We start from the raw sequence: 15,694 nt of genomic DNA, 5'->3' as shown, positions 1-15,694 counted from the left end.
GCTGTTCTGTGCAAAGCCATTTCACAGAGCAGGCAAGTATGACATGTTGTTTTTAAATTAAAGGAAAAAAATAACTTTACAATCACTTTAATAGCCCTTGGCAAAAAAGCTTTCGCTGATTTATTTTTTTTATTTTTTCTCACTTTTTTATATTTCTAAAATGTCTGCCAGCAGTAATTCTAAAAAATGGTGTCCACTTACTGTTTTCTCTGCTCTACATAGACAGCGAGACTGATACTTTGTCACGCTTACAGCCCAAAGTGTTCTGCGTGGGCCACGCTTATTTTCTGGAGTGATTTTATCTGCCAGCGTACAGTTGGGATACCAGATTAAAATGCTACATAGTACACTCCATAGATGAACGTTAGACTGTCTACAATATCTCCTCTAAACCACTCTTCCTAAGTAATCTCAGGAAGTATAAATGTTGCTTTCTGAAAACGTCACTGCCTTAAAGCGGTAGTAAACTACAGTTGGTGGGGGAAAAAGAAAAAACATAACCTGCAAGGCAATGTCATAAAGTGCTAGTATGCTATGCATACTGGCACATTATGAGAAACTTGCCTTAAAACGAAGCACTCCAGCACCGTGCTTTCATCTTCCACCGCTCTTCTTTCTGGGTTTACATGGTACGTGAGTGCCCAGGGGTGCGATGACATCACTCCTGTGCACTATCGTTACTAACATAACTGTATGCCAAGCCTTAAGAGCGCATGAGCCGGTGATGTCACTGGCTGCATTCACTCTGAAATAGCTTTTAAACAGTACAAGTTTGAGATATTCTCAGTACCTACAGGTAAGCCTTATAGACTTTCCTGTAGGTATAAGTGGTGTAACAGTATACTACCACTTTTAAGGAGCAACACTTTCATTTTCTTAATGTCAGTTGAGAAATTAACTTTTTTTTTTTTTTTATCAGGTTTTGGAAAGTCCTCCTTTTCTTCAGAATCTACATTTCCACCTGTTAAGTTTGGACTGCCTGCAACTGATACTGGAGAACAGAAATCAAGTTCCTCCACAGACTCATCAAGTACGAATACAAATAAAGTTAGCTTTTCTTTCACATTTGGTCAAAGTTCTAAGACCTTAGATGAGAAAAAAGACAAGGATTTCTCATTTATAACAACCACTGGCACTAGCAGCACTGTTTCCGCACCTTTTAAGTTTGGCTTTGCTAGTTCTGCTCCTGCAGAGAAGGATAGTGGTGGTAAATTGACAACTGACTTTCAATTTGGAACTGTTCCTTCCAAAACTGAGAGCTCTAGTAATGCTAATTTAGTTGGTCTATCTGCTAAGGAAAAATCTGTCATCACACCATTTGTTTTAAAGGAGCCAGAAGAGAAAAAAACAGAGACTCCCGTAGTAGGTGGTTTCACATTTGGTAAACTAGACCAGAAGGAATCCTCTTCATCTTTTGTTTTTGGGAAAAATGAAGAAAAAACCGAATCAACCCCAGCTGCAACCTCATTTGGTTCCAAAAGTGATGGAGAACAGTCGAAGACATTTTTGTTTGGTAAACCAGAGGCAGGCAAGGCTGATACTTCAACGCTTGGGTCATTTGCATTTGGTGCGCCAAACCCCATGGAAAAGAAGGAAGCAGATCAGCCAGCAAAACCAGCCTTTACATTTGGTCCTGCCACAGGTAGGAGATCATTTTTGGTCATACTGTTCACCTGGGTTCTAAGCATTGATGCAGATCATATCAGTATACTTTTTTTTTTTTTTTTTTTTTTTTTATATTGTGCATCAGATTCCCCCACATGATTATAACCAACTACTAACTCAGAAGTAGGAAGTTAAAGGCTGTTTAATGAATTTTTGAGAAGGTATTTATACTTACCAGGTCTAGCATGCGAAAATACTAGTCCATAGCAATTTACATATTACTAATTGCCCTAAGGAAAATGATCAAGCCACAATAGGCCCCATGTTACCATTGTGATAGTCACGCAAACACTAGCATAGGAATGTAGGCATGTGTGTTACTAGCATGATGCAGTAATGTCAGAAATGGCATCCAGGGCCAGTCGAAGCCTCTCAAATTGATCCTCTATCGTAGAAACCTAAGAACTGTGAAGCTTTCTCAGGTCCAGTTCCCCTTAGTGATTAAAAAAAAAAAAAGTTGCCAGTCCATCATAGAAACCTTTTCATTGAGGAAAATTAGGGGCAATGTTTAACCCTGGGTGATTTCTCCTTTGACAAAGTAGCACAGTGTAATACAATACTGGTCCCAACCATCTTTGGAGAATCATTTGTCAGGCATTTTCTGCAACTCTGTACAGAATCTAAAGATCTGGAAAACTAGAAGAAAACTTTATACCCCCCCCCCAGGAAAATGCAGGAAGGTTGTACAAACTGTTTTCTGGTGATTGAAACCAGGACTGCAGCTGTGCCAGGCAAAGAACATTAATCGCTGTTACAGCAATCATTTGAGTGGTGTCAGTTATTCATATGTGTATTTTAAATTGGGTGGGGTTTCTCTTTGGATATCTGTAGAAAAATTTTGGGCATCTACAGTTTTTTGACATTAACATCTTTCTGTGACCCACAAATGCACATTCATGCAGGCAAATGTATTACTTCAGCCTTAGCCAGGGTGACCTGTACAATGCTGTTTGTAATACAAATAGAGACAGTGCTTTAGATTATTGGAGCACTCTGCAAAAGAGGAAGACCTCATACAAGTGAGGTCACTTCCTTCAAGGATTTGCATTTGAAAAAATTGTGCTTCTTGTATTCCCCTGAAGACCCAATATGCACGGTTTTGTAAAATTAGGAAGTGATTTTTAGCAGCATTTGTCTTGTGTAATGCCCGCACGTAGTGGGAATAGTTGACTGGCACCCATCTGTTGTGCCCACAACTGAGGACAGTACCCTGGATTTGGGAGGAACAAGGCTTCTGTTGACCTTTAGCGTACGTACGCTGTACAAATTTCAGGCAGTTCCTGATGAACCAGACAATTTTCCTAGTGGGTGGCCCTGTAAGCACCCTTCATTCTGACAGCCTTCGACTTGAAAAATCAGATAAGGCTGGTGAAATAGGTGAACAGTGGCTGCATCTAGCGCCAGCTGTCAGAATATAATGCAAACCATCAATAATATAAAGCTGGCCATATACTGTACTATTAACCCCCCCCCCCCCCCCATTATATATAATAGTACAGTATATGCCCAGCTTTCTATTAAAGGTTTGTATAGATTGCCATAATTATGTTTTTCTAGTAATGGGATCTCTCATTTTGAGATTTGTAAGTGAATAGATTATTTTTATTTTTTTCTGTCCAACATGTTAAAATTCGTCACGGACCTGATTTATATTATAAGTGAGGTCATAAGGCAACACAACCTACAATAAGCTTATGAATAGCCATGATATGTTTGGATCTTAAAAAATAATGCTACAAAAATTGCTTTTTTATTTTTATTTCTTTGTGATGCGTTTTCATTTTTTTGATATTACAGCTTTATTTCTTTTTTTCCCACAAAGAAACAGGTTCTTCAAAGCCAGTGTTTGGCTTTCAAGGGAGTGGATCCTCGAGTGCCCCTCAATCTAGTAGTATTGGAAGTTCCAGCAGTGTATTTGGCAGTGTTCCTCAGACAAGTTCTAGTAATGTATTTGGCAGTGCTGTACAGTCCAACACTGCTGCTCCAGCTGGTACTACCCCTGCACCTTCTAGTACTGTATTGAGCAGTGCAACTTCATTGACCGCACCTGCTGGTTCTAACAATGTGTTTGGTGGGGCCCTGTCTTCGAACACTCCTGCAGGTTCTAGCAGTATATTTGGAAGTGCTCCAGCTTCAGGGACTCCAACCAGTTCCAGTATTGTCTTTGGCAATGTGGCCTCTGTGAATACATCAAGTTCTAGCAATGTGTTTGGAAGTGCAGCTCCCACAAACACTTCGGCAAGTTCCAACGCTTTATTTGGCAATTCGAGTACATCTACCAACCAACCCAGTGTACCCTTTGTTTTTGGGCAGCCTACTACTACTACTACAGCAGGTGGCTCTGTGTTCGGCAGTGGCAATGAATCCAAATCAACGTTTGCTTTCGCTGGCCAAGAGAGTAAACCAGCAGAAACGTCTACAAGTACAGCTCCAGCTGCTGTTACCCCTTTTGTGTTTGGTGCAAGTGCTTCAGCACCAGCTGCTACTGGCTTTACCTTTGGCGGGACAAATACCTCCAATTCAACAGGTAAACTGCCTGTTCAGGTTTATTTTTTGTTTTGCAGTGATTGTAAGGCCAGGAGATTATTATTATTATTATTATTATTTTTATCTTAAAGTGGAAGTCTAAAATCCCTCCATCTATAGCCAGCAGCATTCTAACACTAACCTCTCTAGCACTGTAAAGAAAATATATATATATATATATATATATATATATATTTTTTTTTTTGGAAGCCTCTGACATAATCCAACCAGATCCTATGCTGAGCTGTCAGCCGCGGCTTTGCTGTGGAGGCGGGTGCAGAGGACACAGATGACAATGGAAGCCCCATAGTAAGTCTGTGGGTGACGTCACTTACGATTCATTTCACAGCTGTTGGCCATGTCCTGTGCAGAGCTTCTAATTTTTTTTCTTTACAGGGCTAGATAGGTTAGTGTTTAATGCATTAGGATAAAAAACTCTTCTCTGTGCAGCAATTGCTATTTTGAAATAAAATTAGTTTTTTATATACTTTTGCGTCTATCACTTAAACATACTCCTCATTTTTTCATTCAACCTATTGGTTGAAGGACAAATAAATTGTGAATGGCCAGCTTTTAGCCACTGCTTCATTTAGTAAGATCGATTTAATTTCTGTAATTCTGGGTGGACCCTGTAAGACCCTGTAAGGGTCCACCGCTACACATTACTACTTTCTCTAGTTGGCCCAGGCAGGCAATTGCCTATGCTTATGGTATCAAAGAGCAAGTTCATCCCCTGCCTGTCAAGAATCTCTACTGGATCTGAGTGCCTCCTGGGCTTTTTAATATCAAACAACCGTTTCCCAAATTTGGTAAACTGCCATGTTCTTGTGTTCAATTCTACCAAGTGGATGTTTGAGCCTTACCTTAAATGCACTTTTTAGATAAAGGTTTATGAAAATGTCACCTTGCTACTCAGTATTGTAATAATTTTTAAATCTTTAGTCATTGTATACTGTGATATTGTCAAATCCTGAATCCATTTCTGTACTTCCCTTTTCAGGTACCAGCTCAACTCCATTTGTCTTTGGAGCAGGTCAGTCAGCCCCACCTGCATCTGGCCTTGCTGCTACCAGTTCTGTACCATCATTTGGGAAAACTGTTCCCCAGACTAATGCCCCAGCTTTTGGTGCACCTGTGTCAGGTTCATTGTTTCCCTCTGGTTCTCAGACTGTCCCAAGTTTTGGATCGTTGACCAGCAATGTACAGTCCCCAGCTTTTGGACAGCAAAGCACTCAGCCTAATTTTGGATCCTCTGCAGCTCCCCCTTCTGGTATGTATTAAAGTAAATTTAACTGCAGGTTTTACTCTGAGCTTTCTTTTTCAGTATTGTAGATGTTTAACAAAAGAAATCCTGTAGCACTTTAAGCCCTTAAAACAGAATATATTTTTTAATTAAAAGAGCACAAGAATGAAACAATTTGAAACAAATGAAACAATTTTGAATTTGAAAGAATATTTAAAGTGATTGTGAAGTCGGAAGGTTTTTATCTTGATAGCAAGAGGGGAGAGAAGCACCAGGCATGTTCCAAGTACAGCAATAAAAATGTATTTAAGATTAAATTCTTTAAATGACACTCGCATAGTGCTCAGTGGATGCGGGCTTGCCAAGTCCAGTGAGAGAACAGAAAACCGCCGGGTGACCCTTGGATGATGTGCTGCAAGCGCCATGAACAGCAGGTAGCAGGAGCCACAGATGGATGCTGGCACGGTGACTCTGCGTGTAGGTAATCTGTGACTTTAGACCTGAGAGCCACCACTTTAATCGTCCAGTCGCAGGACAATTGCACAGTTCCTGGATTCCCAGCCCTTACTTGATGCAGCCTCACCAACTGCAGCAGCATAATAGAGACTAATTTAAGGGGTTCATCCCCCAAAACTTCACTTTAAAACACGGTCTTTGTTTCTCAAACGTCCATTTTTTTTTTTTTAAAACCAATATAAGGTTTATGAGCAATTTGTGTACTATGATTGCAGCTATCAGGTTCCTTTTTAGTGCTGAATTTCACACACAAGCTTGTGTGTGTGTTTTTTTTTTTTTTTTTCTTTTATCTTAATGCATTCTATCATTCCTCAGCACTCCTAATACTTGCCTGAGTCCCAGCCATGTCCACAAGTGTCTCGGAGACTCTGCCTCCTGATTGGCTGAGACACAGCAGCGGCGCCATTGGCTCCCGCAGCTGTCACTCGATGTCAGTCAATCAGAGGAGAGAGGAGCGGGATAGGGTTTCTATGTCTGAATGGACACGGGGAGCTGTGACTTGGGTGCCCCCATAGCAAGCTGCTTGCTATGGGGGCACTCAACAGGAAGGAGGGGGCAGGACCACCGAAGAGGGACCAGAGAAGCAGAGGATCAGGGCTGCTTTGTGCAAATCCACTGCAACAGAGCAGGTAATTATAACTTTGTAAAGTCTTTCTTTTTTTTTTTTTTTTTTTTTTATGTAAAAAAAAAATCACTTTATGATCCACTTTCACACAAGAAAAAATGGAAACGGCTCTCTATTAAAAAAATGTTGGAAGTACACTCAAAGCATAATTCACCTGTCCTACAGCATTTCCTTCCATCCAGCGCTTACTTATACAGTATGCTCTACTTTCTACAAATAAGTTCTGGATGGATTGAAACACATTAGATATGTGGGACAGGTCAATAGATTTGTGCTTTGAGTAGTTCAATAAACATTTGCAAGGTTTTCAATGGAGAGCAGTTTTTTTTTTTTTTTTCTTTTTTTTTTTTCTCTTGGAAGTGGACTTTATGTAGCAGACAGTGATGGCTGGAAGCCTGTTTCCATTAGAGGAGTGCAGGGGTTGATGCCTGTAGTGTGGGGCTGAATGCTTTGCTACATCTAAATATTTAACTAAGCTTTCGTTTTCTTCTTCTTACTTTTTTTAAATTTATTTTTATTTTTGTGAAAATTGTAGGCTGATTTACATACTGTTGTTCAAATCCCTACTGTGTTATAAATGTATTTTTCAATGTATAAGGGAAGCTTAGGGCAACATAATCCAAAAGTGCTGTCCTGAAGGTATTGTCCCAATGTAAGGATTGAAAAGCAGCATAGAGGAGCAGAATTTTAAATATAATGCTCAGGAGACCAACCATCACTTGTAAATGTACACAAATATAAAATCATTCACATTTTTTATTGCCACAGCATTTAAAGGTAGAGGTAAGAGACACTTCAAATGTATATACATACATATACAGTAAAACCTTGGTTTGAGAGCTTTTTGCAAGACCAGGAAAGTTTTTTTTTTATTTTTTTTATTTTTTATTTTTTATTTTTTTTTTTGTTACATTTTGACTTGATATACAAGTTGCGTCACACCAAAATATGAGAGAAGAGAGGCGCCTCGAAGTGTAGCAATACAGTTTAAAGAAGGTACACCATTTAGAAACTCACATGGTTGATTAAAACAGGCATCCGAGGTAAAGATGTTCACACAGACCACCATCCGTCCCTTCCACTCTGCACTCAACGCTTAGCTTTCAGATCGCTCTACTGCGGGGTAGTCTTCCCCGTCACGATTGCAGACAGCTTTACCCCTGATGCCTGCATACTTGGATATGCCTCTTTTAATTAACCATGTGAGTTGCTAAATGTTGTACCTTCATTAAATGTAACCAGATTGCTCTTCTACACTGTAGCTCCTGCTGGATTTTGCTTCTAATCCCACTGTGGAGGCTTCCATTGATGGATATTTAATGGTTACACAACCTATCACATTGCTATAATCTCTTTATATGGGTTAAACTGAAGGACTTATGAATAAATGGTTGTGGAACTAATCATTTTGAGTTTCCATTATTTCTTATGGGAAAATTCTCTTTTAATATAAAAGTGCTTTGGATTACAAGCATGCTTTCAGAGCGAATTATGCTCGCAATCCAAGGTTTTACTGTACATATGAAGATGACCAAGCTTGATCTATTCAGCTGTCAACACAGTGTGCGGGAGCTGCTTCCTCAGGACAGAGGTGCCAATCTTAAAATTGTTATACTACAACTCTAGAAACACTATTGAAAAGAACATCAATACAGGGGTCCTGGGTTACAAACAAGATAGGGACTGTCGGTTTGTTCTTAAAGTGGAAGTAAACTCCCCTATAGTTTTCAGCCAAGGAAGCTGCCACCTTTGCCTCTGTTTAATCTTCAACTGCTATGGTGCTGCACATGTGATTCGTTATGGCACCAACCATTGAATGGTTTGATTGGCTGTTGGCTGAGAGCACAGCCAATGTGCAGTTAGCATTCCCGGCATGCCTTTTTTTTTTTTTTTTTTTTTTAACGGTTTAAATTGATGGGTTTACTTCCACTTTAAGTTGAATCTGTTTGTAAGTCGGAACAGGTAAATTTTTTAAGTATAGATCCAGCCAAAAAATCTATTTTTAAGCTTGTTGAATAACATAGAGAAGGGTTATCACCCCTGGAACATTTGTTTAGCTGTCTGTGCCCCTGTACAGAAGATTTCACCTCACTTTCTGTCCCAATGATAATTGGATTTTGAAAATTTTGGGCTATTAAGGAAACCAAGGATTGGTGATACAGCATCAGTGGAGACACCTTTTTCCCATATTAACTCTTACAGGAGAGAATTTCCCTTCCTAGAGGTAGATTTCATCTGCCTGTTATCTCCCTCCATTTGTAAGTAAGAGTCATTTGTAAGTTGGATGTTTGTAAGTAGGGGACCCCCTGTATATAAAATGAGCTATTGCTATGCTACCAAGGTATGGCTCAAATAAATGATTTGAAAAAGTAAAACATCCATATATTTAGTTATGTAACAAAATACTATTTCAAGAAAGAGAAAAGCTGTCCACACTGCTCAGAACCCCCCCCCCCCCCCCACACACACACACATGGCATAAACAAAACACACCTACCTGTCCAAAAGAAAGTTAGACTAGCACACAATTCATGAGGCGGGTCCCATGCCGTACTCTTGGCTCCTTTTATTTTCAGTGTGCTACCATAGGCAGCTGCTTCCTATGGTGGTACACCTGTGGGCTTGATCTAGAAATGAGCTGTGTGCACCTAGTGACACACAGCGCTGCTCAGCTCCACCCACACCCCCTGCTCTCTGCCCAGAGGATTTGATTGACAGCAGGAGCCAATACCTACCACTGCTGCCTCTGTGAGAGTAAGAGGTACTTCAAACTGGCACAGCGCTGGATGAAAATTGGACTCTGGTAAGAATAAAGGATTGTGAGAGGCTGATACAAATACTGGAACATTTTTTACCTTAATGCAGGGAATGCATTATTGTAAAAAATGTCTAGGCTTTAGAACCAACACTTTTCTTTTACATTTTTACAAATCGTTCAACTTTTGAAACCCATTACATGAAAGAGTTTTAAAAGAGAAATTATGACTTTACAATCAACAAACCTACTGTACTTGCCCTGTAGAATGGTATTGCAGAGAGAAACCTTGATCCTCCTTTTCACTGTGTGCCACCATAGAAAGTCACTTCTATGGTGGCACACCTGCTGGCTCGCTCCTGAACTGCCTGCGTCCTATAGACAGTGAAGCTTGGACCCACCCCGCCACAGATTTGACTGACGGCAGCGGGTGGAAAAGCTGCTGCAGAAGGGCACAGCGCTCGATCGTGATTGGACTCTGCAAGCTGCGGTGAAGTTATTGGTGAACGCAGGTTGTCGTCGCTGCATTTCTGCTTGCAGGTCCTGGGTCTCCACTTTCGAGGTGGTACCATACGCTCAATTTTACACTCAAGTCTCGTAAAAAAAAAAAAAAAAAAAATCAAAATGGGACAAATCTCAGTTTATCCCTGGATTGTCAAATTCGGATGAGCCAGTAAGTCAGGGATCCCCTGCTCTGGTGGCTGAGGTCTCCGGGCCTTCGGTCCTTCCTCTTTGTTAGACTGTGATCACAATGGACGCCAGCCTGACTGGCTGGGGGGGGGTTGGGCTGCTGGACGTTGGAAGAATCCCACCTGCCGATCAATGTGCTCAAGCTTCGGGCGATCAGGTGGTGCCTCTCCACATGGTCAAAGAGGCTGCAGGGGCATCCGGTCAGGATCCAGTCGGACAACGCCACAGCGGTAGCGTATGTCAACCATCAAGCGGGAACAAGGAGCTCGGCTGCAGCACGGGAGGTTGCTCACATCATACAGTGGGCAGAGTGGCACGTGCTGGCTGCGTACATTCCGGAGCATAGAAAACTGGCAGGGGGACTACCCAGTCATCAGATGCTGGACCAAGGGGTATGGTTGTTGCATCCGGATGTATTCCGGCTCATTTGCCTAAAGTGGGGCACACCAGATGTGCATCTCTTGGCCTCTCGGCTCAATCGGAGGGTGCAGAGGTTTGTGTCCAGGACGAGACCCCTGGGCGGCCGCATCAGACGTGTTTGGCTCCATGGGGGCATTATCGGCTGATTTATGCCTCTTCGTCCCCCCCCCCCCCCCCCCCCCTCCCACCCACTAAAGCTCCTGCCATGTCTGCAGAGAGGCCGAGGGAATTCTGGTGATTCCGATTGCCCCAGATTGGCCTCGGCGTCCTTGGTACGCCGACCTAGTACGACTGGTGGCGGATATTCCTTGGCAGCTGCCTATGCGACAGGACCTTCTATCACAAGGTCCAATGCTTCATCCTGCTTTACCATCACTGGTTTTAACGACATGGCTGTTGAAAGCCAGGTGCTAATGGACCGAGGTCTGTCACTCTGTAATTTCCAGTATGCTGAGGGCACGGAAGTCCTCTTCTTGGCAGGCTTACATCTCCATGTGTGAGTTGGGGTGGTGTCCACGCACGTACTTGATTTCCAGGATCCAGCTGTTTTTGCACTGAGTGGATCAGCAACTTGTCTTAAGCACCATCAAGAGGCAGATATCAGCCTTGGCTGTGTTTCTCCCCCCCCCCCCCCCCCCCCCCCACGTCCCTTGATGGCTTGCTCATTGGTGAGTGCGTTTGTGCAAGGGGTTTGACACAGCCCCTCTGGTTTGTCCACTGCTGCCTCTGTGGGATCAGAATCTGGTGCTGTCAGTGCTCCAGAAACCGCCGTTTGAAAATGTTAGGGAGATTCCCCTGTTGACTTTCTCAGTTGTTTTTCTAGTGGCAATTATATCTGCCAGGAGGGTTTCTGAGCTGGCGGCATTGTCATGCAAGACTCCTACTTTTGGTCCTCCACAAGGATAAGACGGTGCTGCGTCCATAGCCTTAGTTTCTTCCAAAGGTGGTTTTGGCCTTTCACCTAAATGAGAACATCGTGTTACCATCCCTATGCTCTAAGCCGACACATCCAAAAGTTGCTTTACATTCCCTGGATGTGGTCCAGGCTCTATGGGTGTATCTGTCTGCTACAGCTCCTTTCCGGGGGTCAGACTGTTTCTCTTGCTGGCTGGTCCGAAAAAAAGGTCTGGCTGTCTCGTCGACCACCATCTCTTGGATCAGACAGATCATGGTTCAGGCTTATGCTTTAAACGGGCGCGTGTCCCCCTTTCCTGTCACGGCTCATTCCACCAGGGCAATTGGAACTTCCTGGGCTTTCCGACATCAAGTGTCTGTTTCCCAGGTGTGTAAGGCGGCGACTTGGTCGTCCGTTCACACTTTCACAAAATTTTACAAAGTTGACGTGAGCGCATCTTCGGCTACTTGCTTTAGCCGCAAGGTTTTGCAGGCGGCTGTTTAAGGTTGCAATTCACACTTTCATTAAGTTACGGATTTGTGAACACATCTTTAGATACATACGTTGGCCGCAGGTTTTGTTGGCGGCCGTTTTTAAGGTGACAACTCCTCTGAGGCATTCCTCTTGTGCGTGAAGTTGTTTTGCTGTTTCCACCCCTCATTTTTTGACACTAGGGACGACCCTAAGGTCAAGATTTCAAGGAGCTGTGTCCGTCAATGAAGGAGAAAATAGAATTTTTGTACTCGCCATAGAATCCTTTTCTCTGAAGTTCATTGACGGACACAGCACCCACCCTCATTTGTTTGTACTGCTTTCTGATGAACTGAGCTGCAGGAAGCAGAGTGAGGGGTTATAGCCAGTGGGACCACCCCCTGGGCACTGCTGTGCAGTTTTGCAGTTTTTTAAATGTTCTGCCTAGTGAAGGTGATTAAATAACATCTAAAAAAAAAAAAAGCTCTATTTGTGGAGAAAGGACTTGCATATTTTTGGGACACGTTGCAGGACCGCGTAATAGTTGGTTAAATTAACCCAGTGCCGTATGTCAAAAAATGGCCTGTCATGAGAGGGGCATAAATCTTCCTGAGGTCAAGTGGTTAAAAATCCACCAATGTTTGTTTCCACGCACATACATAAGGGCCCCCTATCTTTATGTATTTGAAGGCATTTTAAAAGTGGGGCTTCCTGTACCGTGCAGTGAAGAGGGCACTTGGCATCGTATCTTGCCCAAAGCCCCATATTGCAGCTCTCACCTGCTTTCATTATCTTTCACAGTGTACATCTATCCAAATGACTTAATGCAAATTTTAGCAAAACGTTCATCTTCATTTCAAAGATACTTAATTTTTATGCTCATTGAGCCAACTGACACGGGTCACAATTATTACATGACCTGCGCTCGTGACCACACTTGACGAGCAGGGACCCTGTTGCTATATGCCCCAGCGCACTTCTGCATTAGACAACCTTGCACCACCACACACCCAGTACTCACATCTGTTCTACAGTCTCCCACTTTTCCACTCAAACAAATGCACAGTTTTCCGCTCCTCAACAATGCAGCTTCATTCATGTCAATATTTGCCAGTACCACACATTTCTGCACTAGCCAACACAGCTGTGTTGACACCCTTTTCTTCACTCACCGGCACTGCAATGATGTGAACTTCTGCCCTTGCCGATGCCCCATCAAGTCACATCTTCACACGCCTACATTACTGTGCACTTCTCTACTAACTGACATGGCCCAGGAACTTGCCAACACTATACCAACATCCTCTGTTTTGCACTTTCTGACACTGCTTCAAGGAGCGCTTTTGCGCTCCAGTACTGTAGTAAACGTGCATTTTTTATTTTTTTTTGTATATGAGCACAGAAAACACTGCTCACATGCACATTTGCATTTACAGATACTGCTGCGGTACATACTTCTACAGTCACAATTCAAACTTTTGCACTTAAATTACTTCATAGACGTGCTTTCTAATACTGCAACAATGCACACTTTTGACACTAAAACAGCACATGCTTTTACGCTTGCTAGAACGACAAGGTGCACTAATTGACTTACCAACACTGCAACAACGTGCGCTTCTGCATTCAGCAAAACTTTTCTGCACTTACCAGCAATGAAATTGCTGACACAGCATCACCACACTCTTATGTAGTCGTCAATACTTTGTGCACTTCATCCTGTTCAACAAATGGGCACGTTTTGCTACTGTATATATTGAGTTGTTTCAGGTAATCTCCTATGTGATCCCTTAGCGTTTTTTTGACATGGTTACCCAAAACCCACAGGTACAATTTTTAGTAACTCCTCCATGTTAAATGTTTTAGACCCCTTTCACACTGGGGCGTTTTTCATGCGCTTTAGCGTTAAAAAATACGCCTGAAAGAAGCCGCAACTGCAATCCCAATGTAAAAGCCCGAGTGCTTTCACACCGAGATCCCTTTCATACTGGGGCGTTTTTCAGGCGCTTTAGCGTTAAAAAATACGCCTGAAAGAAGCTGCAACTGCAATCCCAATGTAAACGCCCGAGTGCTTTCACACCAAGACGCTGCGCTGGCAGGGCGTCAAAAAAAGTCCTGCAAGCAGCTTCTTTGCAGCGCTTTTGGAGTGGTGAATAAAGCGCCCCTTCCCATTGAAATCAATGGGAAGCGCCTGTAAAACGCCAGAAAAACTCCTGAAAACGCTATTGGCAGCAGCGTTTTGTGGGCGCTCTTAACCCTTTATTTGGCCACTAGCAGGGGTTAAAAGCTCCCCAATAACGCTCAAAAAGCGCTGGTAAAGCGCTGCTAGTTTAAGCGGCGCTTTACGAGCGTTTTTCGGGCGCTGACATTGTGAAAGGGTTCTTAAAGCACTTGGGCTTTCACATTGGGACTGCAGATGAGGCTTCTTTCAAGCGCTTTACAGGCGCTTTTTTAACGCTAAAGCGCCTGAAAAATGCCCCAGTGTGAAAGGCGTCTTAATGTGTGTATTCAGGTAGTTAAAATAATTGCCATCCCCTCTGTTTTATTAACCACTACAATACAGGGCACTTTCGCCCCCTTCCTTCCCAGCCCAATTTTCAGATTTCAGAGCTCTCGCAATTTCAATGACAATTGCGCGGTCATGTTACGCTGTACCCAAATGAAATTTGTATCATTTTGTTTGCACAAATAGAGCTTTATTTTGGTGGTATTTATTCACGACTCCGTTTTTTATTTTTTGCGATATAAGCGGAAAAGAGCGGAAATTTGGAAAACAATATTTTCTTCTTTCTATTTTAAAAGAAATCCAATAAAATCGAATTTTGTCATAAATTTAAGCCAAAATGTATTCTGCTACATGTCTTTGGTAAAAAAAATTTGGTCAAGTGTATAATAGATTTGTGTGATCACGAACATATGTACGCAAATGATCATGTACATGTGTGCAGGTGATCACAGACATGTGCAGAAAATCATTGGAACATGTGATTTTAGTGGGACATATGTGGGGGACATGTGTTTTTTATTATTTGGGGACATGTGTGTTTTGGGGACATTGTGTTTACACTGTGTGGTGACGTGTGTTTTCACTAGACTGGTGATCAGTGAGTAAAAAGCTGTAAAAAACAGCTCATACTCACTGATCACCAGCTGACTGCAGCGATCCGTTCTCCTCTCCTCAGCGACGACTTCCGTGTGAGGAGAGCCGATTGCCTAGCAACCGGCTGTTTACATCGCATGACGGCCGTGATTGGACATGGCCGTCATGTGATCAGGAGGGCCAATCGCAGAGCCCTCCTGTCGATCCGAGATGTGCCGTGACGGGGGGCGAATCCTCCTACTTCTGAAGGACGTTCAGGAACGTCCACTCAGAAGTAGAGCGCTCCCACCTGGCCGTATATGTACATTGGCCGTATGGGAAGTAGTTAAGATCTAAAGTACGGTGTGTCCGTCTTGTTAAAATTCTAATCCTAAATACTTTATTTCACACCACCTCTGTGCTGTCACATTTGCTCCTCCGCTCTCCTTTCCCGATCTAAGGAATACAGACCGAGTGGCTAAGCTACTCCCCTGCTGTCAGCCGGCCAGCATGGGAAGGTCACGTGACTGCATATCGGTGCTGTGAGAGGAGCTATTTTTAGGATTCAAATGGGTTTTTTGTTTTGTTTTTAAACGGTACCGTATATACTCGAGTATAAGCCGAGATTTTCAGCCTCTTTTTTGAGGCTGAAAGTGCCCCCCTCGGCTTATACTCGAGTCATCGCTGTCTGCCCGCTCGATCAGCGTGTCGAGCAGACAGACAGCGGCCATTCTATTCAAAAGCCGCGCCTCCGGCTCCGCCTTCGCCTGTGATAGGCGGAACACTGAATTTCCCAGCAGCCTGTGTTC

At 42.9% G+C, this 15,694-nt stretch overlaps 1 protein-coding gene across 3 annotated transcripts in view; it reads left to right on the top strand.

Moving 5' to 3' along the window:
• NUP153 (nucleoporin 153) overlaps positions 1-15,694 on the top strand; it is a 143,793-nt gene that overhangs the window by 118,759 nt on the left and 9,340 nt on the right. For 2 of the 3 annotated variants that reach the window (XM_077492243.1, XM_077492241.1), the window contains 3 exons: positions 920-1,642; positions 3,488-4,192; positions 5,192-5,461. In XM_077492243.1, the coding sequence (XP_077348369.1) occupies positions 920-1,642; positions 3,488-4,192; positions 5,192-5,461 (1,698 nt within the window). The remainder of the gene's footprint in view (positions 1-919; positions 1,643-3,487; positions 4,193-5,191; positions 5,462-15,694) is intronic. The other variant, XM_077492242.1, reaches the window with a different exon arrangement.

Source organism: Lithobates pipiens, unplaced genomic scaffold (genome assembly GCF_037356315.1).
Source record: "Lithobates pipiens isolate NorthernLeopardFrog02 unplaced genomic scaffold, aLitPip1_a1.2 Scaffold_19, whole genome shotgun sequence".
Lineage (NCBI taxonomy): Eukaryota > Metazoa > Chordata > Amphibia > Anura > Ranidae > Lithobates > Lithobates pipiens.
This window is presented reverse-complemented; position numbering and strand designations above follow the sequence as displayed.